Source organism: Podarcis vaucheri (genome assembly GCF_965113315.1).
Source record: "Podarcis vaucheri genome assembly, chromosome: Z".
Classification (NCBI taxonomy): Eukaryota; Metazoa; Chordata; class Lepidosauria; order Squamata; family Lacertidae; genus Podarcis; species Podarcis vaucheri.
In genome coordinates, this window is record NC_138758.1 from 19,099,917 (window position 1) to 19,124,192 (window position 24,276).

General features: G+C 42.1%; 1 protein-coding gene across 1 annotated transcript; it reads right to left on the reverse strand.

Moving 5' to 3' along the window:
- Nucleotides 1-1,763: 1,763 nt before the first annotated feature.
- UTP14A (UTP14A small subunit processome component) lies at nt 1,764-23,760 on the reverse strand. Its single transcript, XM_082207553.1, has 14 exons — nt 23,491-23,760; nt 22,325-22,398; nt 22,143-22,207; nt 21,533-21,675; nt 18,294-18,449; nt 15,286-15,405; nt 15,069-15,163; nt 13,633-13,756; nt 13,444-13,521; nt 11,990-12,287; nt 7,580-7,929; nt 5,222-5,412; nt 5,033-5,132; nt 1,764-4,228 (listed from the first exon to the last, which is right to left on the reverse strand). The coding sequence occupies exons 1-14, from the start codon at nt 23,560-23,562 to the stop codon at nt 3,938-3,940; spliced, it is 2,157 nt and encodes a 718-aa protein (XP_082063679.1). The 5' UTR covers nt 23,563-23,760; the 3' UTR covers nt 1,764-3,937.
- Between the last annotated feature and the right edge of the window lie 516 nt (nt 23,761-24,276).

The following is a 24,276-nucleotide window of genomic DNA, read 5'->3' on the forward strand; positions in this document are numbered from 1 at the left end:
TATAAGAAATTAGATTTATTGAGAATAAGTTTAATTATGAAAAAAATGTGTATTGGCAATAAGTAATATGAATTTGAAATATGGAATAGACGGGAGGTTGGGTCTTTAGTGTTAAGACCAATAGATGTTTTATTGTTTGCTAAGAAAATTATGTGTCTATGGTTACTTTTGTAATTTGTGTGTAATTCGGTATTTGGGTTTTTTTGTTGTTGTTTTTTCTTGTTGTATAAATAAAAAACTTTATTAAAAAAAATACCAGTTGCTAGAAGCTGCAGGAGGTGAAAGTGCTATTGTGCTCATGTCCTGCTTGCAAACTTCCCACAGGCATCTGCTTGGACACTATAAGAACAAGATGGTAGACTAGGTGGGTCACTGGTCTGATCCAGTTGGGCTATTCTTACATTCTCAACATGCATGTTTTTAAATATGCAAATAGCAGCCTCCAGACCATGGGAATCGGAGAGGAGTTGGATCCTACTGTACCTTGAGCTAAAAGCTTCCATTGGTACAAAGAGCAGCCCAGTGAGGGCCATTGTGGTGTATTGGTTAAGAGTGGTAGTCTCGTAATCTGGTGAACCGGGTTCGCGTCTCCGTTCCTCCACATGCAGCTGCTGGGTGACCTTAGGCTAGTCACGCTTCTCTGAAGTCTCTCAGCTCCACTCACCTCACAGAGTGTTTGTTGTGGGGGAGGAAGGGAAAGGAGAATGTTAGCCGCTTTGAGACTCCTTCGGGTAGTGATAAAGCGGGATATCAAATCCAAACTCCTCTTCTTCTTCTCCTCCTCACATCTCATGCAACCAATAGCTTCTGGCAGGTGATTTCCATTGGGACCATGGGCATGCGTAGGGTTAATCTTCCTCTCCAGGTCCTAAATCATGAGTAGGCAACCTAAGGCCCATGGGCTGGATGCGGCCCAATTGCCTTCTAAATCCAGCCCGCGGATGGTCCGGGAATCAGCATGTTTTTACATGAGTAGAATCTGTCCTTTTATTTAAAATGCATCTCTGGGTTATTTGTGGGGCTTAGGAATTCGTTCTCCTCCCCTCAAAAAAATATTGTCCAGCTCCCCACAAAGCCTGAGTGATAGTGGACAAGCCCCCTGCTGGAAAAACTTGCTGACCCCTATCCTAAATGCTACAGGCATTAACTTGGTCATGTGAAATCATGTAACTCTGGGCATCAGACAAATGTGGACATGCCCTAACATCCTTTTGTGCAGCACCCTTGCTGTGTCCCCAACCTCCTGTGTGTGGAGCATGAAAGGTCTGCAGGGCTTTTTGAAAACTTCTGTTTTCTTAAACATAGAACATCTCACATTGAGGACTCTGATATACCTTTCCCACTTAACATTGGGCACAGTGCACCTTGGGAGTGGGGCTGCCATGCAAACCCCTGCTTTTGCCCTTGGATACAGAGTTTGAGAGTTCAGGCAAATACCTGAACACTCCTTATCTCTATAGCAGGCTGTTCATATGTTGCAGCAGGGGCAATGGAAACACGTAGCGTGACAGTGCTGATCTGCAAAATATTCTTTCAGTCTTTAGAGCCAACACAGGAACGATTTGCCATAGAAGGGTCATTTGTAATTATTTGTATTCTGCACTCTCACTCTCATTTCTGCTTATAAGGTGTAGTTGTTTTCTACACACACATGCACACAATTAACAAGCATTTTAAATGTGCAAATATTAATAGGAAGCTTTCAGCACCAATTCTGAGATTTACACCTCAGGAAGTCACAACAACAACAATCCCACACATGATGCAATCAAAGGTAGAAGTTTTATTGGAGATAAATACATGTTAATAGCTTTATTTCCCTTGAGCTTGTTGAAGTAGCAGTATATTTATAGTTTCCCCCCATAGTAGGTTGAGTAGAGTGTGGCAATTAATCTTGGAAGAGATGAACAAACCCAACTGCATTATTTTTAAAGTAATTTGCTTATGAAAAAGAGCCAGGTATTAAACATATCTTTCAATACAAGCTTGCACTTTTAAACCAACCAACCTTGTCACCAAATTCGTGGCTAGTAGACCAATGTCTTCACATGGAATACCCTATCCCATCTTCCCTTCTTTCCCTCCAAGAAAACACAACTGGCTGAACTCACAGACAGCTAGCTTCTTCAGTTAAGTGGAAGCTAAACACTAGAATAAATTCCAGTTGGCCTCAAAAAGCTAAATGCTGGAAATTTGGTGATGGGTCTGTCACTTGCCTCATGATGTACGCGCATATGGGCTGTTGAGTTATCAGGAGAAAATGACATTGAAAATTTGACATTGAGGGAACAACTGGCAAATTGTATTTTGTTAAATTTGTTTATTGATTTCTCAAAAAACAAATAACACTTATTTAAAAAGACAGAGTGGTGGTGACGTCATCTGCGCAACGGTCAGACTTACCCTCTCAATTTATTTGCTGATTATATCGCACTGATGTTCTCTGATCCAGACTAATCACTGTCAGAGGCCAACAGGGAGATGGAAAGCACATGGTAAAATTGCTGGGCTATCTCTGAACAAGTAGTTGTGTTTTAGTTTATCCTGTGAATTGTGATACATTCAAAGTGATCACAGGCTTTAAGATCTGTCCCCAGCATGTAAAATATTTAGGAATTCTTGGGTAAAGCTTGATAAAAGTATTTTTTTACCATTACTAAAGATACTGTTAAAGACCGTAAGTAATAGGCACAAGTTAAACCTATCATGAATGGTAAGAGCGTCATCGGTAAAAATGACGGTATTACAAAAATTGTTTTCATTTCAGACTATTCCTATTTGTATATTGATCGAAACTCTTAAAATTATTGGTAAGGTTTGTCCATTAAGGCAAAAGGCCCAAGATTGACAGTGATTTACCAACACTTCCAGAAGTATAATGATGCGGCTCATCTACAAAATACAGTTAGAATGATAATATGCAATACAAACCTATGCTTTTCAAAATACTCAGCCAACTAACAATTGGACAACATGATCATGTAAAGTGGCTGTGGGAAACTGATTTAGCATAGAAAGTGAAGATGCGGATTGGAATAATTTATGGGCCAAAAAACCCTTAGCATTAGTCTCAACTCATATATGAGTGATTACATTTAAGCTGTTACATAAATGGCATCTGACACCACTAACATGCAGCTATAGTAATAAATCATTATCATACTTGTGTTTGTAAGCTTGCAATACAATTGGTACAATGTTCCACATGTGACTTATGTACATCCTTTTGGTAAAAGGTGTTCACAGGGTGGGGGGAGGAAGCCACATCAAGGGGCAACATGCAGATTGCACATCAAGTTTAGGACTGTTAACCATTTCCAGGGAAGATCAGCTTAATTTCAACTGCAGCAATAAAACTACTAACACATTTGTAAAGCTGAGCAGGGTCTGGTATGGTTTCAAATTGGACGAGGGATCGCGTATTGAGATTCCTGCATTGCAGGGGTTAGACTAGGTCACCCTCGGAGATCCCTTCAAACTCTACTGTTCCACGATTTTATACAAATGGTTAATTGATTCACTTTCCACTTGGTAGCACAGAAATGGAAGAGACTGGATCATTTACAGAATTCTGTGTGGAAGCAAGATGTACGGACAATTTCCCTTACTGGAAAAACGAACAAGGCGAGTACAAGCACTGAACAGCACAGAAGACATAGATGTCTGAAACTTGTCATCCTTTCATTGGGTTTTCAAAATGATAACCCTGATGACCGGCATCCACCTAATTCACTCAATGGACTCTGGCAGAATTTAATAAACTGATTTGTTCCGTGGGAATAAATGGAGGAAGGGAGGGATGGGAAACGAATACATTTGTTGTATGTGTTTCTGTGCTATATACTGAAAATCAATAAAATTGACTGAAGAAAATAAGAAGACAACAACGCCAGTTAGCCGAAGGAGTCAGGCCTGTATGGCAGAGTCCCTGTAGGACCTAGCTCCGCCGAGCCTTCCTCCTTGAGGCATGGCGTGGGTGATGATTGTGGGGTGACAATGACAGTGCCAAATCCGGCTCCCTTCCCATGCCGTTTGCCTTTTCCGCTTTGCAGAGCAGCTCACTGTCCTCAGCACTGATGGGCCGGATGATGTGGCCAGGCTTGGTGACAATGTGAGGAGCTGTCAGACGCTGGAAAGCACGCTGGGTGTTCCAAGTGGGGCCCATGGGTGCTTGGATGCTGCGTTCAAACTGCTTGCTGTTCTCAAAGGGGAAGGGCAGCTGGCTCACCTGCAGTGTAGTGAAGAAGTAGTTTAATGGCACCCTGAAAGTGGAAGGCTAGGAACAACACACAGCTAAGCAGGCACTTCCTGGGAATGAGGTGGCACGTGCACAAAGCCTTGGTGAGCTGCTTGCATTTTTTAAATTTTGTAGTTGCAACCTGCTCTATCAACCTTCAGGCAGATAAAACAATCCTTATAAAAAAGAATTGCTGTCAGGTCAGGTACATAGGACAGGCAGTGACCATTTTCTGCACATCTGATTGTAGCCTGGCCTCTGACATGCGTGCTGCTTTTGGCCCCGTAACAGGGCAGAACAGGCTTCTGCGCAACTGCTGATGCGTGCGATAACCCAGAACACAACCCCCATGCAAACAGGGTGTTGCCTGTACATACCCAATCAAGTACATACGAATTTGCCTTATAACAGGTTGGACTATTTATCCATCTGTCCCAGAACTGTCTACTTCTCAGAAATCCACGCAGACCTCTTTCCCATCACTTCATCCTTTTGACTGGCGAGGCAGGGGATGGAAACTGGGACTTTCTGCATGCAGCGCAGATGCTCTCCTGACTGAGCTATGGTCTTTCCTCAGTTAAATTCACAGAATTTAATTACATTCCTGCATAGCAGGGAGTTGGACTAGACAACCCTTGAGGTCCCTTCCAACTATAATTAAGAAGAAGAAGTCAATTCTAACATCTTAGAATTCTATGATTCTAAGAACATTTATACTGCATTTTCTTTTCCCTACATTGTTTCTGAAGGTGAAAGTGTGAACGGCAGTCTCCCAGGCCAGAGTGATAAACTCACCTGATGCACCGCTGCTGAAATATTGCGCTTTTCACTCAGGATAACATTGGGCAGGTGCCTGTCTTTCCTTGGGGGCCCAGCTGCTGGTTTGATAAGGAACCTAGAGGGCAAAAAAGAAAAGGAAGAAGGGAGGTGAAGCAGGTGACAGCTGGCAGTGACAGACCACCAAGCTTCCACCCTGAAACGTACCGTCTCTTCTTCGTCTTACTCGGCTGTAGTCCTGCGCCTCCCCACTCGCCCCATCCTGGAAGAACCAGATTGATAACTTTTGGTTTGCTGTTCTGCTCTGCCCGACGCTTTTCTTTCATAAAGTCGGCAACGACGTTGTCACTTGCAAAGGCCTCCCGGATCACCTGTCGCTGGTCTTTGCCCATCTCTAGCTGCAAGGGAGAAAAAGATCAGCAGGCAGGTGGACAAGGAGTCTCACAGGATTTCCAGACAATAGGTAACTAAAACAGGAAGAGTATAATCTAACAGTGACCTTGATGCTCAATTGGAAATGTAATTGTTTTACGGAAAATGCTGTTAAGCTTTCTTGAAGGCCCTGCTGGAGCCAAAAGACAGGTGTGCAATGAATGAAGAGAACAGACAAATGAGTCTCCTCCCCACTTTGCATCCTTAACCAACAAGGAGCAAGATACTGCTGAGTGGCACGGAACTGCATCCAATGAAAGCTCATTTGAGGAGATTGCTGAATTGCTTCTGCTCACAGAGTCTGACTCAGTGCAGGGATTTGGAGCAGGAAGGAATTTCTCTGCCCAGAGCTCTGGTGTTTGGATTTTAAAACACCTCCTTCCCTTTCCCAGTAGCATGTGACTCAGCTCCCTTGCAAGAATTCTCTGGAGCAGTTCGGTCCTCGAATACTTTCCTGTAATACACAAGCTGTTTGCTTAAGACATGCTGGCGTGATTCAAACTAAATGACAAAGCATGCTTTGTCACATTGCAGCCTACCCCAATGTGCCCCCCCAATACTGATGGACTCCAATTCCCATCATCCCCCAGTTAGCAAAACCAATGCTTACAGATAATGGGAGCCATAGTCAAACACCACCTGGAAGGCTGATCAGATAATAATACACTTGCATAACAAGAGGGTTGGACTAGATTACCCTCATGGTTCCTTCCATGGCTCCTTCCAACGATTCTATTAGCGTCAGTGTGCTGCTGCTGATGTCCCTTCCTCTCTCCCTTCTTTATGTGAAAGGAGGTTGAAATCACCTGCTTGTAAGCTCTGGACAGTTCCCTGGTATGTCTGCACTTGTGGAACAGAAATTTGTTTTATCTGCTGTTCTTTAAAAAATAAACCAGCATATTGAAGACACCTAACCACAGTTCCTCAAGTTCGGACTTAACAGGGAACTGTGATTAATTCAAAAGTGAAAGCATAATAATGTCCCTTTGGTTATACAGTGGAACCTCGGTTCCCGAATGCCTCCGTTGTCATATGTTTCGGTTCTCGAACACTGAAAACCCGGAAGTAAATGCTTCTGTTTTTGAACGCTTTTTGGAACCCGAATGTGCAACGCGGCTTCCGCTGAGTGGAAGAAGCTCTTGAAACCAATGGGAAGTCTTGCCTCGGTTTTTGAAAAAGCGAACGGATTTCGTCTGAGAACCGAGGTACCATTGTATTATTAGTTGCTCCTATTTAATGTCTATGTTTCTCTAGGCATATAAATCGTACTAATGTTAATAGCCCAGTTTTTGTTTTTTGTAATTGCTGTTGTTGATATTTAGGTGCTTTCACCAGGTTTTTATTCTTAATACTCTATTAGTACGTATGTATGCATATATGTGTGTGTGCGTGTGTGTATATATATATATATGTATGCATACACACACACACAAAATATGTGTGCATTTAAATAAAAACATTTTTTAAAAGGGGTAAAGTAGAAGCTTTCAGCCTCCTCATACATGTGGAGGAGTGCATGAGCCTCAGGTTTCTTCTTCTAACAACAAACCCTAATTTGCCATTCATTTCTGAACTGGGCCAGCCTGCTCTGAAAAAGCTAATCTGTGAAGGCAATTATTGGCTTTCTCATACAGTGAGACAGTTGGTCCTTTTAGCTCAGTGCTGGCTCTCCAATAACTCTAGGCAAATATAGCTTCCAGTTCTGCTACCCAAAATCAGTTTTTAACGAGAAACAAAACAAGGAATGAACCAAAGCTCTTCTACATGTGATGCAAGGAGACCTCCTGATGTTATTGGACTACAACTACCCTTAGCATAGTTGGCTATGCTAATAGGAGCTGATGGGTGTTGACTAATGACATCTGGAGGGCCACAGCCCCATCCCATCCCTAATGTAAAGCATGTTCTCTCTTCCCTGATGCATTGGGATAAGGCTCCCTGCAGCTGGAAAACAAACACGCCAAGGAGATTAAACCTTCTTCCTGACATACTAGCTTTCTTCCATTGGGGAGCTTTCAAAGATGAACGCTTCCCACGCCGTTAGCCTGAAGGGGCACAGTGCAAGTAAAGCGCTAGCACTTAGCTCTTCCGGATCCATGGAACCCCTGATTAGCCCCTTCTAATGGTGCTCACCTCATCCTGTACAGCAGAAGGCAAAAACGGACACTGTATGGGACGAAGTGGCTGAGCCAGCACTGCCTTCAGATCAATCAGAGCCTTGCGCTTGGCTTTCTTCTTGGAGCTCTGGGTCTTGCCACCCTTGGGCAATGACTCAGCTTCCGGAGGCTGCTGAGGTTCAGCACCTTTGACTTCTGGCATTCCATTTTCCAGTGGCACTTCCTCTGTCTCTATGGCCTCCATATCCTCTAAGGTACGAAGCCGCTCCAGCTTCTCACTCAGGAGTGGCCCCTCCGGCACAGGGCTTGGAGGTGCTGGTAAACGCACGTCCGTCAGCTTGGGCATCGCTTCCTCACCGTTAAGACCTGAAGCAAGAACACGACATAAATTAACATAGCATCTGAAGGGCACTGTTGGATCAGACATCACTCTAGCCCAGCTTCCTGCAGAGTAGGAAAATAAAGGCTCTCTCTGTGTTGCTGCTCTTTAGCAACTGGTACTCAAGGGTACACTGCCTTGGAATGTGGATACTCCATATTGCCATCATGGTTAATATCAGCAGACCCAAAATTTTCACTGATTAACTTTTTGGAATACATCCCCCCCCCAGCAAGCCTACCCAGGCACATCGTTTTAATACATCCAATTTTATTTCTATTTATTCTGAGTTTTAAAATAAATGTTGACCTGCTTTTGCATTTGTCAGTATTTTTAAAAGAAAAATTTCAGTTTGTTCCTTCTAAAACCGTGTGGAGATTTAAGCAGTCAAGTAAGCAGTATGCAAACCTCTGTCAACTAGCTAAATAAAATGATTGCTTCTTACAGCCGTCAAAATATACTTTTTCCCCCTGAAGGAAACACACGTAGCAAACAAACACAAAATAATTCTGATTGATAAAAAAAATTAGGAATGGATTTTATTTCAGCAGACAATGCTAAAAGACGTGGTGTAGTATTTTATATTAAACCTGCACTTGAACCCAAGCTAATCCAAAAAGATAATAAAGGGAGGATTCTAGTGGTACAAATCAAAGTCCAAGGAGAAAAGATAAAAAACCAAATAAAGACATGGTTAAACAGGCAATTAAACTATTACAAATTCAATACTCACTGTTGATTAATGAGGAAATAAGCTGGAAAATTAAAAGGATGAAACAAAAGTATTTTGAACATGCCAACAAGCCAGGGAAATTACTGGCATGGCAAATGAGGAGAAGTGAGCAAAAAAATTATATAAATAAGATAAAATATAATGGTAAGGTCACTGACAAACGAAAGGAAATAAGGGAAGACTTCATTAAGTACTTTACAGATCTTTACAAAAAAGGAATTGAAAAGAAGACACTGATGGAAGAATATATAAAAAGCAGCACTCTCCCAAAAATAAAAGAAAAACGGATACTATTAAATGGCGAAATAACATCGCAGGAAATATTAGATGCAATAAATCAAGCAAAGACAGACAAATCACCAGGACCAGATGGAATTTCAGCAAAGTATTATAAAAAATTAAATGAACAGCTTGTGATTCCCTTAAAATATATGATGAATGAGATTTTAAAAACAGGGGAAGTCCCAGAAACACGGAAAGAGGCCTATATAACATTAACACCAAAACAAGATTCAGATATAACATTAGTAAAAAATTATAGGCCCATCTCACTATTAAGAAGAAGAAGAAGAGTTTGGATTTGATATCCCGCCTTTCACTCCCCTTCAGGAGTCTCAAAGCGGCTAACAATCTCCTTTCCCTTCCTCCCCCACAACAAACACTCTGTGAGGTGAGTGGGGCTGAGAGACTTCAGAGAAGTGTGACTGGCCCAAGGTCACCCAGCAGCTGCATGTGGAGGAGCGGAGACACGAACCCGGTTTCCCAGATTACGTGACTACCGCTCTTAACCACTACACCACACTGGCTCTAAACAACAATTACAAACTGTTTGGATATATCCTTGCTAACAGAATGAAAAGTTCTTTGGAGGAACATTTACATCAAGACCAAGCAGGATTTTTTCCAGGTAGACAAATGAAAGATATTATCAGAAACATTTTAAACATAATTGAATACCTGGAAGTGCAAAATGAAAAATAAGCAGCATTGATGTTTATAAATGCAGAAAAAGCATTTGATAATGTTTCTTGGGACTTCATGAAAAAGTTCTTGAAAAAATGGAATTTGGAGTAAAATTTAGCAAGGGAATAGATATTCAGAACAGAATGCAAAACTGATTATTAACCAGGTGATAACAAACCAATGTAAAATACAAAAAGGAACTAGACAAGGATGTCCATTATCACCGCTTTTGTTCATTCTGGTCCTGGAGGTTCTGGCAAGGAATATTAGAATGGATAAAGAAGTAGCAGGAATAAGAATAAAGAAAAATGAACATAAATTGAAAGCCTTCGTGGACAATTTGGTTATTACTGTAGAAGATCCAAAGAATTCTCTTGCTAGAGTAATAGAAAAAATTCAAAAGTTTGGACAAGTGGCAGGTTTTAAACTTAATAAAAACAAAACAAAACTGTTAGCTAACCCAGAAATATTACCTCAGGTTAAGAACTTTGCTTCAGGATGAGAAGAGAAATCATGCAGCGGCGGCGCAGTGGCAGCAGGAGGCCCCATTAGCTAAAGTGGTGCTTCAGGTTAAGAACAGACCTCCAGAACGAATTAAGTACTTAACCCGAGGTACCACTGTATTTACAAAGACAATTATGAAAAAAAATTGGAATGAAATAAAAAGGAATTTGGAAATATGAAATGGGATGAACCTCTCTTTTTTAGGATGAATTGCTGCAATAAAAATGAATGTATTGCCAAAAATACTGTTCCTTTTTCAGACAATTCCGATAAGTAATGCTGCTTGCTTCAAAACATGGCAGCAAGATATTTCAAAATTTATCTGGAATGGGAAAAGGCCAAGAATAAAGCACAAAATACTTGCAGACTTACAACAGTGAAGAGACTTTTCTCTTCCAGATTTTAAAATTTACTATAAAGCAGCATGCCTTATTTGGATTCAGGATTGGATTAAATTGGAAAAAGAGGAGGCAATAGACTTAGAAGGACACGACAACAGATTCGGTTGGCATTCATATCTGTGGTATGGAAAAGCAAAGGTACACAAAGGATTCCACAATCACATAATTAGAAAGTCCCTGATAAGGGTATGGGAAAAATACAAAGAATTACTGGAATCCAAAACCCCATGGTGGTTGTCACCTATTGAAGCATTATCACTTAAAACATTAACAATGAAAGGAATATGGCCAACATATAGAGATTTATTAGTAGAACAAAAAGGAAAGTGGAAATTGAAAGATTACGATGAGATAAAGGAACACCTTCAGAGTTGGTTGCATTATAGGCATTAAATGAAATCTTCACGGAAGATAACAAGAGAGGATTCACTTACACAGTTTCCAAATTCCAAAAGGATATCATAGATGATAATTCTAAATTGTTAAAGAAGGCGTCTAATATTCTGTTGGAATGGGAAACTAAAGACCAAGTGGGCACAGAACATAGGTCATAACATACAATTTGAGGATTGGATAAGGCTTTGGAAAGTGAACTTGAAATTTACGGATTGTATATTGTTGAAAGAGAATTATATGAAAATGATGTACAGGTGGTACTTTACACCATTAAAACTGGCCAAAATGTACAAAACAGAAGAACTTTCGGAGATGTAAACAAGGGGAAAGTACATTTTATCACATGTGGTGGGATTGTAAGATTATTTTAAAAAATTGGGCAATGATATATAATGAATTGAAAAAAATGTTTAAAATAACCTTTGTGAAAAAACCAGAAGCCTTTTTGTTAGGTATTCTAGGACAAGAAATGCCAAAGAAAAATCGGACATTATTCATGTACGCTACCTACGGGAGCAAGAATCCTAATAGCACAAAACTGGAAGACTGGAGAAATACCATCTAAAGAACAATGGCAAGAAAAATCGATGAACTATGCAGAACTGGCAAAATTAACAGCCACACTGCGTGAAAAGAGCAATAGTGACTTTGGAAAAGAATGGGAACCTTTTACAACATACTTGCAGAAACAAGAAAAAACATGGACTCGTTGTCAGGATTTAAATAAACATTTACAACTTTATTTACAGATAACAAGAAATATAATTAGTGATAACAGAACATTATGTATAAACAGAATGTGACAAACCAGAAACAGAAGTTGGGAGAAGTCAATAGGGAGGGGGGGAACTAGAAAATGGATGTTAAATGATGATATTGAATACTTGTTATGAGAAAAGAAAATTAATTTAAAAAAAAATTGTATCCTGAATATACAGCCTATCGTTTTCACTGGATGACCCTGCCCTGGTATTATACAAGGAATAAAAGCACATTATCTGTTCATTTCCCCCACACCATGCATGGTTTTATGGCCCTGACCCTGCTGACCTGCAACAAAGCCTTGCAGCAAAGTCTCCTCCTTGGCTGCAGGTGGCTCCATCTCTTCGTCACTCTCTTCGCTGTCTTCTGGTGCAGCTGGAAGGTCCTCCTTGGGCTCTGGGTGGGGCCGTCCCAACATCCAGGGGTTGTCTGGATCCAGCCCAGCAGGCCTCTCATTGACAACACTTGGCACGAGATCCCCCTCTGCGTCAGTGTCGTTGCCACCTTCCTCGCTATCGGATGCCGGGCGTACTTTCTGGGTCAGTTCTTTGTTCCGGGCCAGCTGCTCCTGCATGGCTTCCCTAGCCTAGAAAGGCAGGCAGGCAATAGCATTTACTTGCAGACCTTAGGCTTATGAAAGCTATTTTTTGCTTCTTCACTAGAACCCTCCCAGGTCCATCCAACCCCCAAAGCCAGATGCAAAGAGTAGAGCCTTTGAATAGGGTTGCCATATGCCTGGAATTTCCCGGAATACTGCAGATAGAAGCAGTGTCCAGGTGGAAATCAGCAACACGTCTGGGAAAATCTGGACATATGGTAACTCATGTCAGCAGTGTTGTTTTTGCCTATTTTCCATAAAATAGATTACAAAATGTCTGTCACACACACACACAGCTCAAAAACTCTGGCAAAAAAACAACCAGCCAAAATCTCAACAACTTTTGTGTCCGGATTTTCACTTTTTGAAATATGACAACTCTACCTTTGAAGGTGGTGCCATATGCAAAATGGAGGCTTAGGGGGAGGAGACAGTTATCTGCTGCACCCCAAAAGTCAACATGGATACTGGGATGGTTTGCATAGACAAACCTGTTTCTATATTATTTCAGATAAGAGCTTGAACGGTCTGGTGCCAGAGGATTCTTTTTGACCCAGCTGTTGTTAAACAATCAGAAGTCAGAAACCCTTGCTGATCTACTGCAAATTGTCCAACAATCTACCAGTAGATTGTAGATCTATCTTTGGCCCTCCCCTGACTTACAGTATCCCATGTTTTCAGCCACAAGGGGATCAGCAAAGCATACACCCATCTAATAACTACCCAGGAAGCAAGTAACATATTTAACAGCCCAACTTACAATAATTCACTACTATTTCCTCCCCCTCCCAAGTAAGAATTTCAAACAATACTCTCCAGAGAAAGTCAATTTCCCAGGAGAAAGGGTATGAATTGCAACTGGCCAGAAAATGTTTTGCCATCTGTTTTTGGCTTTGGATGTAAATCCACCCAATGGCGGGAAGGCAAGTGGACAAAAGAAAGGCCTTTTATCACCCACTTGCAAATGTTGTTAAAGGTGCTCTAAAAACCACTTCTATGGGAATAGCCTGATGTTTTCAAGCCAACCCTTTTCTGGAAGGTACGTTTCAGCTCAATCAAATCTCTCAAGCACCTGCCTTGGTTTAATTACATGTTAAGAGCGGGTTTTGGCTGATAAAACCTCCTCGCTCCACACGTCTCTCACCTCTAGGTTGTACTTTGCCATGAGGACTGTAGATTTGGCCCACTTGCCCTTGTTCTGGTGTTTCAGACTCATCCTCTCCTGCACAGAGAAATAAGGCAAAATGTCACGATGGTGGAGTACAGTAAGATAGCACCCCCCACTAGGCAGAGGGGCCTCATCTCGGTACCACAGGAAGAGGGCTGCACTCACCTCAATACGCGCTTTCTCAATTTTAGCTAGCTCTTCTAGAGCTGCCTCAGGGTTAGTTTTCCGCAACGTCTCGAATTCTTTCAGCACCTTGCGTTTCCTGCTCTTCCTAAGCATCCTGTGATACCTTCAGGAAGAGGAAGATAGCAATGTCTGAGGCTTGAATAGCCAGGCCAGAGGGAAAGGACACACAGCTAACTGACATCACTGCCAACTCCTGATTCAAGGGAGGCAACAGAGCTGGTGTCTAGAACCTGTTTGCCCTGGCCATTGGCAATGCTTATTGAGGCTGATGGGAATTGTAGTTCAGCAACATCTGGAGGGACAGAGCCTGCAGCTCTGTGAAGGCAGAGCCTTCACATTCAGTGAAGTGGTTAGAGAAGGGACAAGAAAACTGTGACTCTAAATGTTGCTGCCCTCCCCTCAACTTCAGCCAGTACAACCAATGGCCAGGGATGGTAGGGGTTGGAATCCAGCAACTTATTGAGGGCTACTAGTTCCCCACCCTTTGTGTGGAGTATCAGCCTAAGACCAGAAAGTCTCAGTTTCAAATCCCTGCTAGCTGTCAAGCTCAATGGGTCACCCTGATTGAGTCAATGTCTCTGCCTTACCCACCTCACAGGATAAAGATAAAATGGGCATGGGAATGTTAAGAGAGAGGGGGAGAGCAATGTATACCATCTTCTCAAGAGATCATTGCAAGAAAAGTGTAAAAAATAAACAAACAGAGCCCACACCTGTTGGGGAACAGAGAACCGTACATGGGGCTGCATGTTTTCATTTTGCGTACACAGGGATTTGAATCTGTTTTAGAATTCCTCATTCTAACATACTCCAAATGTTATTTATTATTTAATTATTTTTAAAATTACATTTATGTCTTGCCCTTCCCTCCCAAAGGAGCCCAGTGTAGCAAGTCGCAAGATGCCTAGTCCTTTGTGGGCTGCAAGGAACTATGCAGAAACTGAACAGGGCTCATCCACAAAAGTGAGAAAAGAACTTTTCCCACCCAGCCTCATTTCTTTTCGGCAGCCAACTTGAAAGGGTGAAGGTAGGTTGGATGGCTGTTCACAATTTTTCTCCAACTTAAGTCAGCTGATCAGCACTTACAGCAATGCCAGCTTTGGGCAGGGATCAGTTGATCAAGAACTCTGTAGTGCAGCCAATCCCTGCAGCCTTGCTGTCGCGACCAATCATCTGATCAGGACTAACAGCAAGTCTTTCTTGGAACACGAACAACTGGGAGCATACTTTGCAGCTTCCCAATTCATCTTCCACACCCATGTCTTTACCTGCCCCCACACCCAATGTAAAATTTGATATCAGGTACGGAGCAGGTAACTGTGCTTGAGTGAAGGGGGGAATAACAGTTTTGTGGTCCGCTATCAGAACTAATGGGACTGTAGGTTCCCAGCCACTGCTCTACAACAATTGCTTACCTTTTGCTCTTGATCTTCCGCTGACGTCGTGCCTTAGCCTCGTAGTAGGACTGCAGGACTCGAGCCTTCTGGCGCTGCATACGTCGCAACTGTGCCTGAAAATGCGCACAAATGGAGAGGAGAGCTGACTGTAAAAGCTTACAGAGCAAGGCAGCGTGGGATCCAGGAGGGAGGGAGAGATGGAGAATAGGACAGAAACAGCTAGATCTAGGCTCACCTCCTCCAGACTCATGGCCTGCAGCGAGGACTTCTCTTGTGGCGTCAGGAGTGGGTCCTTCACTGGCTGCTTTCCTCTGTGCAGAATATCAAAGATTTCTTGCTCCAGGGGTGTTCGTGCCTTAGAGCAGGTGAGAAAAGGGAAGGATGGACACAGAGAGATAAGTTTCAGCTTACTCTAAAGACTAGTCCAACAAGTTTGCAAAAGGTCACGAACAAAACAGGGGACCCCCACCCACCCCGACCTCACAATACTTTATTTGCCAGTCTGATTTAGGTGAAGGGATACTACCTTTTCCTTTGCAGACTATGCTTGTCATTGCTGCCTCTGGAGACTATCTGGAAACTTGAGGCAACATAGGAACTTAAGAAGTTATGAGCATGTTACACAGGTGCTTTCCCATATTCACTGGCTCCAAGTTAGTTCCAAAGCTCGACTGGTTTTGACATTTCAAGCCCTTCATGGCTTAGGGCTGCAGTATCTGAAGGATTGCTTCATCTCACTGTGTACCCACAAGTGCCCTGAGATTATCATTGGAGGGCCTTTTCTGGAAAACTCTGCCAGCAAAGTTATGGTGAGAAGACCACCAGGTAAAAGGGCCTTCTCTGCAGTGGCCCCGGCTTGCATAAGACCCTCCGCAAGAGGGGATTGCTTGAACTCTAAATGTTGTTTTATAACCAGGTAAAGCCTTTAAAAGGGGGGGGGGACCCCACAGGCATTCAAACTCTGTTTATTTTACCCCGAAATGTTTTAGCTTCTGATTAGATACTGTCATTATGGTTTTAGCTTTTCTCTGTCCCTATGCAGACTGTTGTAATACTACTTTAAGAATTTATTTCCTATTTTATTGTTTCACTGCTTTTATCGTACCAGGAGCATGTTAGTTATTGGCCGAGCAAAAACCATAGCAGGCAGATAGAGAGATGATAGATAGACAGATAGATAAATAGAATGTATTATTACAGTGGTGCCCCGCAAGACGAATGCCTCGCAAGATGAAAAACTCGCTAGACGAAAGGGTTTTGCAGTTTTTGAGCTGCTTCGCAAGACGAATTTCCCTATGGGCTTGCTTCGCAAGACGAAAACGTCTTGCGTTTTTTGCAATTTGGTTTCCTTTTTCTTAACACCGTTAATACAGCTGCGACTTGACTTCGAGGAGCAACTCATAGAACGCGGTGTGGTAGCCTTTTTTGAGGTTTTTGGCGATTTTTGAAGCTTTCCCAAAACTTTTCCGACACCGTGCTTTGCAAGATGAAAAATTCGCTAGACAAAAAAAACTCGTGGAATGAATTAATTTCGTCTTGCGAGGCACCACTGTATTTATTTGTTACATTTATATTGCACCCCTACTGAAGAACAACTCATAAATAATTTCTACACGACCCTCCTTTTCAAGAAAGGGAGAATACCACACCTTTCAGAGTCTTTAGTAAGGATAGGTTTTAGTTCCAATACAGACAAGAAGCTTTAAGAATGAGTGCTCTCCAAACATGTTGAGTGGGAGGGCTGTCTTGGCTGAAATGGCAAAGCTGTATAAAAGAACTGGCTCATGGAGACCAAACAGCATGATAGAGGCAGGAAGAGCAGTTAAAGCGACAGAGCTTGAATGGGCACAGAAACAGAGGGAAGTGGTTGGTTGCTACCTTTTCCTTTTCTGTTGCACTTCCCAGTTTTCAAAGTGCCACATCATCTTAAGTAAAATGTAAACACTTATAAAACTTTCAGAACGGTACTTTTCTTTCAGAAAAATGCACCCATGGCTAAATTCTCTAGATTTTTCTTCAGCTGCCTTTTAAAAGTAACTCAGAGGTATGGACAAAGATCAGCTGGAACTGGATAGCCCATAGAAGATAGCGTTACCACATAATTGCCATATATTATTTCCAGCAACAACAAAAAAAGAAGAAAAAAAATTCCAAAGCCTGTATCAATAAATTACAGTTATTAGACCTTTGATGATTTTTTTCCTACTCAGTACCACTACTGGGCAAATTGTATTCTTAAACTTCAGGTTAAAGATATTGATGCAAATTTCTCCATGACAGCTGCTTATAAAACCTGCTCCCCAATTTATCTTGATTTGTCCACTGACTGCTTCAAGCGTTGTGCCAAATATATGGATAATGTGACTGTTCCCAAATATTGGTTGATCTTCTCTAGGACCAAATTTAATTGCCTTAATTGCCTATTGGGGTTTTCTTACAATGAACAATTCTGCCCTTCATGGGGATGGAGCGATAGAAATCCTAATATGTATTCTTTTTGTAATTTTTTAAAGAGATGAGCAAAGCAAATTTATTCCTGTCTGACTAAAATATCCAGAAAGGTCTTTTGAGTGTTATTTAGCTTGCTTATTGGCTGATATGAATAAAACAGTAACAGAAACAGTTCATAGATATTCATTTCCCATAACAAACCTTCATGAAAATATTCTAACAGTTAAGTGTGGTATGGGCTGTTTTTCTTTTCCCTGTTTCATATACACCTGTGAACCATATCAAATTTTATGCTAGAAGTTATATGGTTTGGGGGTTTCCTTTGTTTTTGAATGGGTCTGTAACTGCATAGTAACATTGGATTGCCTAACAACTTATATGGTATTAATCTGCACAATAAAACAGGTAAGTGTCTCTCTAGTTCTCTTTTTTTTCAGAGGAGGAACTGAGAAAGCAACTTGGTAAGTTCTGCTCAAATAGATTAGAGCTATGAAGCTGAATAGCTAAGTCAGAGTTCCGTCTACCAGACCACAAGCTATAGAAGCCACAGTAGATGATTGGCACACCCACATACCTCCCAGGTAGGGCTGGGAGAGAACTGTGCCTGAAACCCTAGAGAACTGTTGGCAGTCAACGCAGAAAATATTAAGTTAGATGGGATACAGCAGAAGAGCAGTTTCCTACACTCCTAGGGATATAGCTTGGCTTGAACATGAGGCAAGAGCACCGTGCAACAGCTGGGTCCAGCTCAAGCCTAATTCTCACTTCTTGCTGAGGTCAACCAACACCCACCTGCCATCCATTTATCACTTCCTCAATGGCCGCGACAGTCACTTTCTCCTGTTGCAATGGGAAGACTAGCTGCTCAGCACGTCTGTTTTGCTGCACCACTGGCTGCCACTTAGCTAGGGCTTCAGATGTCTGAGTGTAGGCAGCTTCCCTCACCACCTGCAGGTAGACAGATAAGGCAAGCACAACCTTCAGCAGGAAGATCCCAGTGACACACAGGTATTTCTTTAAGGAGACGTGGGAGTTGTCAAGCCAGAACCCACTTCTGGAAGAACATACTATAAAAGTGTGACCCTCCGTTGGCTCCGACCAGTCTGAAACATATATATATAGAGAGAGAGAGAGAGTGAGAGATACACACACACACACACACACACACACACACACACGCATGTATGTATATGTATAAATAAATATATGGTAGACCAGCTACAGCGAGCTTTCCCAGAGGCATATTTTAGAGCACCCACTATAAAGATGCCCATAGTCAAGCCTCCGTATAAGTTATTTAGGAATTTACTTCACCCAGAATATGATGCAATCCCATTGTTGGAATCTTAATACTTCATTTAGTGAGAGCTGGCAATGTAGCCAGGTATCAATTCCGCTCCATCTATTTGATCTGAAACCATTAACACAGCACACCTAAGTTAAATTCACGTCCATGAACCCCTCCTCTTCACAAGGCAGAAAAAAATACCTTGCTTTATAACACAAGACAGGAACATTTAGTTCTACATTCCACCTGATGGCTTTTTCCTGTTTATGCTGTCTAGCATACTGCCTCAGAATTGTTCTGTTAGAGCCGATAACCCCTGATGGACCTATTCCTCATTAATTTATAAGACCCTTTATTTATTTTTTAAAAAGGATAAGCCTAGGAGCAAACCTTGAGAAAATGAATTTGACAACTTAAAGAAGTATTAGAGGAGATAGAACAGTTTGGGCAAGTGGCAGGTTTTAAATTGAACAAAAGTAAAACTAAGATAATTGTTAAGAATATGAAACAGGACTTGGTTGATACATTGCAGCAACAAATAGGTATAGAAGTTGTTAAAAAAGTGAAATATTTAGGAATTTGGTTAACTCCTAAAAATACTGATCTGTTTTAAAATAATTATACGCCAATGTGGAATAGTGTCCAAAGAGATCTAGAGATATGGGGGAGGTTGAAGTTATCATTTTGGGGTAGGATTTCAGCGATAAAGATGAATGTGCTACCAAAGATGTTATTTTTGTTTCAGACAATTCCTGTAATTAAAGGGGCTGCAATATTTAAAGATTGGCAAAAGACAATTTCAAGATATATCTGGCAGGGTAAGAAGCCGAGAATTCAATTTAAGTCATTAACAGATGCTAAAGAAAGAGAAGGCTTCACCCTGCCAGACTTGAAATTGTATTATGAAGCAGCACGCCTCTGTTGGTTGAAGGAATGGATGAAACTAGAAAATACGGAATTGCTGGACTTGGAAGGTTATGACAATAGATTTGGTTGGCACACTTATTTATGGTATACTAAGACGAAAGTCCATAAAGGATTTGGAAACAATATTTTTCGAAGATCTCTAATAGAGGTTTGGGATAGATACAAAAACCTATTGGAACAAAAAACACTGCATTGGATATCTCCATTAGAAGCGATGAGTGTGAAAAAGGTCAATATGAGTGGGAAATGGATAACATATGGGAAACTAATAAGTAAGGAAGATGGTAAATAGAAAATGAAACCATATGGAGAAATCAAAGATTATGTTTATGATTGGTTACATTATTACCAGGTCAATGAAAGGTTTAAACAAGATTTTAAAGAAAGAGGATTTGACAAAAAGGAATCGAAATTTGAACAAGAAATATTAAATAATGATTTTAAAAATTTGTCTAAAATGTATAAATTGCTGCTGGAATGGCATTTGAAAGATGAGGAGGTTAAGTCGGTTATGATTCATTGGGCTAAAGATTTTGGATATAATATACAACTGAGTGACTGGGTGAAATTATGGAAAGAAGGTTTAAAATTTACTGCATGTAATGCATTAAAAGAAAATGTGATGAAAATGGTGTACAGATGGTATATCACTCCTGTCAAGCTAGTGAAAATGTATAAAACTAGTAATAAATGTTGGAAATGTAAAGAAAAAGAGAGAACATTCTATCGTATGTGGTGGGAATGTAAAAAGGTGAAATGTTTTTGAGAGATGATATATAACGAGTTGAAATTTTTTTTTTAAATATACATTTACAAAGAAACCAGAAGCATTTCTATTGGGAATGGTGGGAAGTGATATAAATAGAAAAGAATGTTAGCTTTTCTTATATGCAGTAACAACAGCTAGAATACTATTAGCCCAGAAATGGAAGCAAGAAGAATTGCCAACGATTGAAGAATGGAGGATGAAGTTGATGGACTACGCAGAATTAGACAAATTAACAGGAAGGATCCGAGACCGGCGGGACCAGAAATTTACCAAAGACTGGAGTAAATTTATGAACTATTTGAAAAGTATTTGTGATGATCAGACGATGTTTGTAGGTTTGCAAGAAGTTCTGTGAGGAGTATTGTTGGAAATATTGTAAAAATAGAAAAGGGGGGATGATAAGTTAAGAGAGGTAAAAACAATATAAAATTAAGAATGCATAAAATGCATTTTAATGCATAAAAAGAATGCATTAAAATGCATAAAAAGAGGTTAAGACGGAAGATCATCAGAGGTGCTGATGGAAGTCCAAAAAAAAAGGTGTATTTGTAATAATTTGTGTGCTATGTTTTATAATTTGCATGTTAAAATTAATAAAAATGTATTTTTTTTAAAAAAAGAGAAAATGAATTTGACAACAAAATTTAAGAGATGTACAGGTAACTTCCAACATACACACATTGAACTTGCATGCATTCAGCTTCATGTGCTTGGCGAACAAATTTTGTAAAAATTTAAAAGAGGCAGGGTGTATCTGGGGGAAAATGGCAATCCCACCCATCACTGTACCCAATGTGCTGTGATTATATGTGATTTTGGCTTTATGCTGTGACCACAGAACATAACAGTATACCTGTACCACAGGAAAAGATATTTTTGCCAGTCTATCCTACTTGTGCCAACACACACACACTTTTCCTCTGTTCCTCTCCTTTTGGTTTCTCCCTCCAGTGCCCTTTCCTTCACATTTCTACCTCCAATGGCAACATCTTCCTTCCTGCCACCACCCCAAGCACAGCTGCCCCAAAAACAGCCGACTGAACTCACCCGCTCATTCTCCTCCTTGCTCAGTGGGAGCTGGATGGCTTTTTTGTGCTGGGATTTCTTCAGCTGCTTCTGAATGGAACTCAGAGCTGGTGAGCTGGAAGCTGGTTGCAGCAGTTCTGAGAGGAGAACTTTTTCTCTGGCATCTGCAATGCACAACACATGGTGACACTAGATGACAGGCCAGATCTGGGTGCATCGTCTTGTCCAGTATCATCACTCTGATTAGCAGCAGTTCTTCAGGGTCTCAGACAGAGAGACCTTCCCCATCACCTGATTTGTGACCATTTAACCTGGAGATACCAAACAAGGGACTTTCTTCTGCATGCAAAGCATATGTTCCATAGCAAGTGTGGGGAACCTCTGGCACCTTCAGATGTTGCTGAACTACAACTCCCATCAGCCCCGCAAGCATGGTCAATAGCTAGGGATCATGGGAGTTGTTGTCCAGTAACATCTGGAAGGCCAAACTTGTTCTATAGCCATGCATCTCAGTTCTCTAGAGATTGAGAAATGGTACATGGATCTGGTCACATGCTCCCTCCTAGCTATGCCCCAGGGGTAAGAGACGATCCATCTGTGCCAGTGATTGCTAAGCTCCAAGAGCTCTCACCTCCACCACAAAGATCAAATTCTGAGATCTGTCTGCTCGCCTCAGTGCGTTCAACTGCCCTCCGTCTGCAAAAAAGAAAGAAAGGATATTGACCTAGTTAGGAATGGAAAATCAAGCTATTTAGATTGCTCATTCTTTGTCTCCATCACCAGGGCTGTGAAACAGTCTCCCTTCCTTCTTACCGCTTCGCTCCAGCCAAGGCAGTGAGTGAATCCACAAGCTGGTGGTGCTTCTTTGTTGCTTCTTCATTGTCCGCCTGGGGAACAAAAGGTTACCAATGAATAAGAGCCAAGGACCATCTCACCGAGGGCTGAACCCAGACATCCTTGCAACATGATGAATAATAACTTCAAAGGGTTCCACTGAGCATACCTAGCCTCTAGCATGACAGTGCTAACCTGTGAGGAGATGCAGCTGCCAACTAATCAGACTGACCTGCTCACTGGACTTACTGCCTTACAGCCAGGGCTTTTTTCCCCAGCTGGAAGTTGCCGGAACTAGGTTCCTGCACCTCTCAGGTGGGTGCCATTGCCATTTCAAGGTGAGTTCCAGCACTTCTTTTAATAGAAAAAAACACTGCTTATAGTTTTGGAGAGTGGCCGTAAGGAAAAACGCAAAAAGGAAAGGACAAAGGGAGACACAGATGTCGGGATCAAAACTCAGGATTAAGAGTAGAATTTTCAAAAGCCGTGTAAGCCTTTGCAAGGAGGCAACAATCCAGTTCTGCTATTTAATCTCTCAGAGCTTGAATATATTTATTCCTTATTGCATAAGCGTGGCCAGAATTTTTGTGGGGGGTGAGTCAGGACGTGGCTGGGGAGCAGGACTTTTGTTGGGGGGGGGGCAGAACCGACGTTCCTGCCCCCCTTCCCCCTTGGCTACGTGTATGGCATGCTGTCCTGGGCATCTTTCACGGGGCAAAGAAATCCTTAAAGCCAACTGCATTAAATACCGCGGCACGACGAGAAGGCAACAAAGGTATCCCCCCGAGCTTACAGAGCGCTTCTCCCACGCGCGGATGGCTCTAAACCACCCCCTCCTTCACACATGGGTTCACACAGAGTACAGTGGTACCTCGGGTTAAGTACTTAATTCGTTCCGGAGGTCCGTTCTTAACCTGAAACTGTTTTTAACCTGAAGCACCACTTTAGCTAATGGGGCCTCCTGCTGCTGCCACACCGCCGGAGCCCGATTTCTGTTCTCATCCTGAAGCAAAGTTCTTAACCTGAAGCACTATTTCTGGGTTAGCGGAGTCTGTATCCTGAAGCGTCTATGACCTGAAGCGTATGTAACCTGAGGTACCACTGTACAGCTTTGGAAATAAATACGGTTGGGCTTGAAAGTTCACCTCCTTCTCCTCATCGTCCTCACTCATGACCAGCCCGTTCCTCAAGGGATGTTCCTCTTCTGCGGCCGCCATGGGGGGGGGGAGCTCAGACACCCCAATACTCCCCTTCCCTTTTTCTTCAGTCCAGGAAGTGAGGCTGAGAAAGGGAGATTGAGCACGTGGATGGTCAAGCCCCGGCAGGGAGCAAATAGCACCCTGCGCGCCGTAAAGCACGGCAGCACTTCCGGCTGTGAACCTAATTTTTTGCGGTACTTCCCCTCCCTCCCCCACTGGTGAGGCCATAGGGACCGCTATTGCGCTGCTCTGGGAGGGCAAGGACATGTCGCACGTGACCCGCCCTTATTTAAATATGCCAATTAATTATTTAAAATATATGCAAATACGTGCAACGACACCCTTGCAATCTAAAAGGGAAGTGAGCAAGAAGGGTACAAAGGCTTCTTCCCTGAGGCTATTGGCTATTTTAATAAGGGGCGTGGCCAGCTCATGACCACGCCTAATTGGTGTGGACAAGACCACAGAAGGCGGGGCTTAGCAAGAGCCAATGATGTGCCCGAAACAGCAACCACGTGAATGCCCGCCTTTGATCCATTGACGCAAAAAAACTCTGGTCGGGTCCTGCCCTTCATCCCTGCCCGTCAGGCCGTTCCGCCCCCCTCGTGGCTTGGTTTTTTTTTTGGAATGACGTGCGGTTCGGCCAATGAAAATGCGAAAGCAGGGATAGCAGGCGGTTCTTGAGAACGAGATGCCCAATGGAAAGCCTAGTTCCTCTCCTCAGGAGGGTGA

Excerpts from the sequence above, each read along its gene's own strand:
- UTP14A (XM_082207553.1), bottom strand. The coding sequence starts at position 23,562 with ATGGCGGCCGCAGAAGAGGAACATCCCTTGAGGAACGGGCTGGTCATG. Across the intron at positions 22,399-23,490 it reads AGGACGATGAGGAGAAGGAG|GCGGACAATGAAGAAGCAAC; the intron begins GTGAACTTTCAA and ends TTTGTTCCCCAG. Across the intron at positions 21,676-22,142 it reads ATTTGATCTTTGTGGTGGAG|ATGCCAGAGAAAAAGTTCTC; the intron begins GTGAGAGCTCTT and ends TGTGCATTGCAG.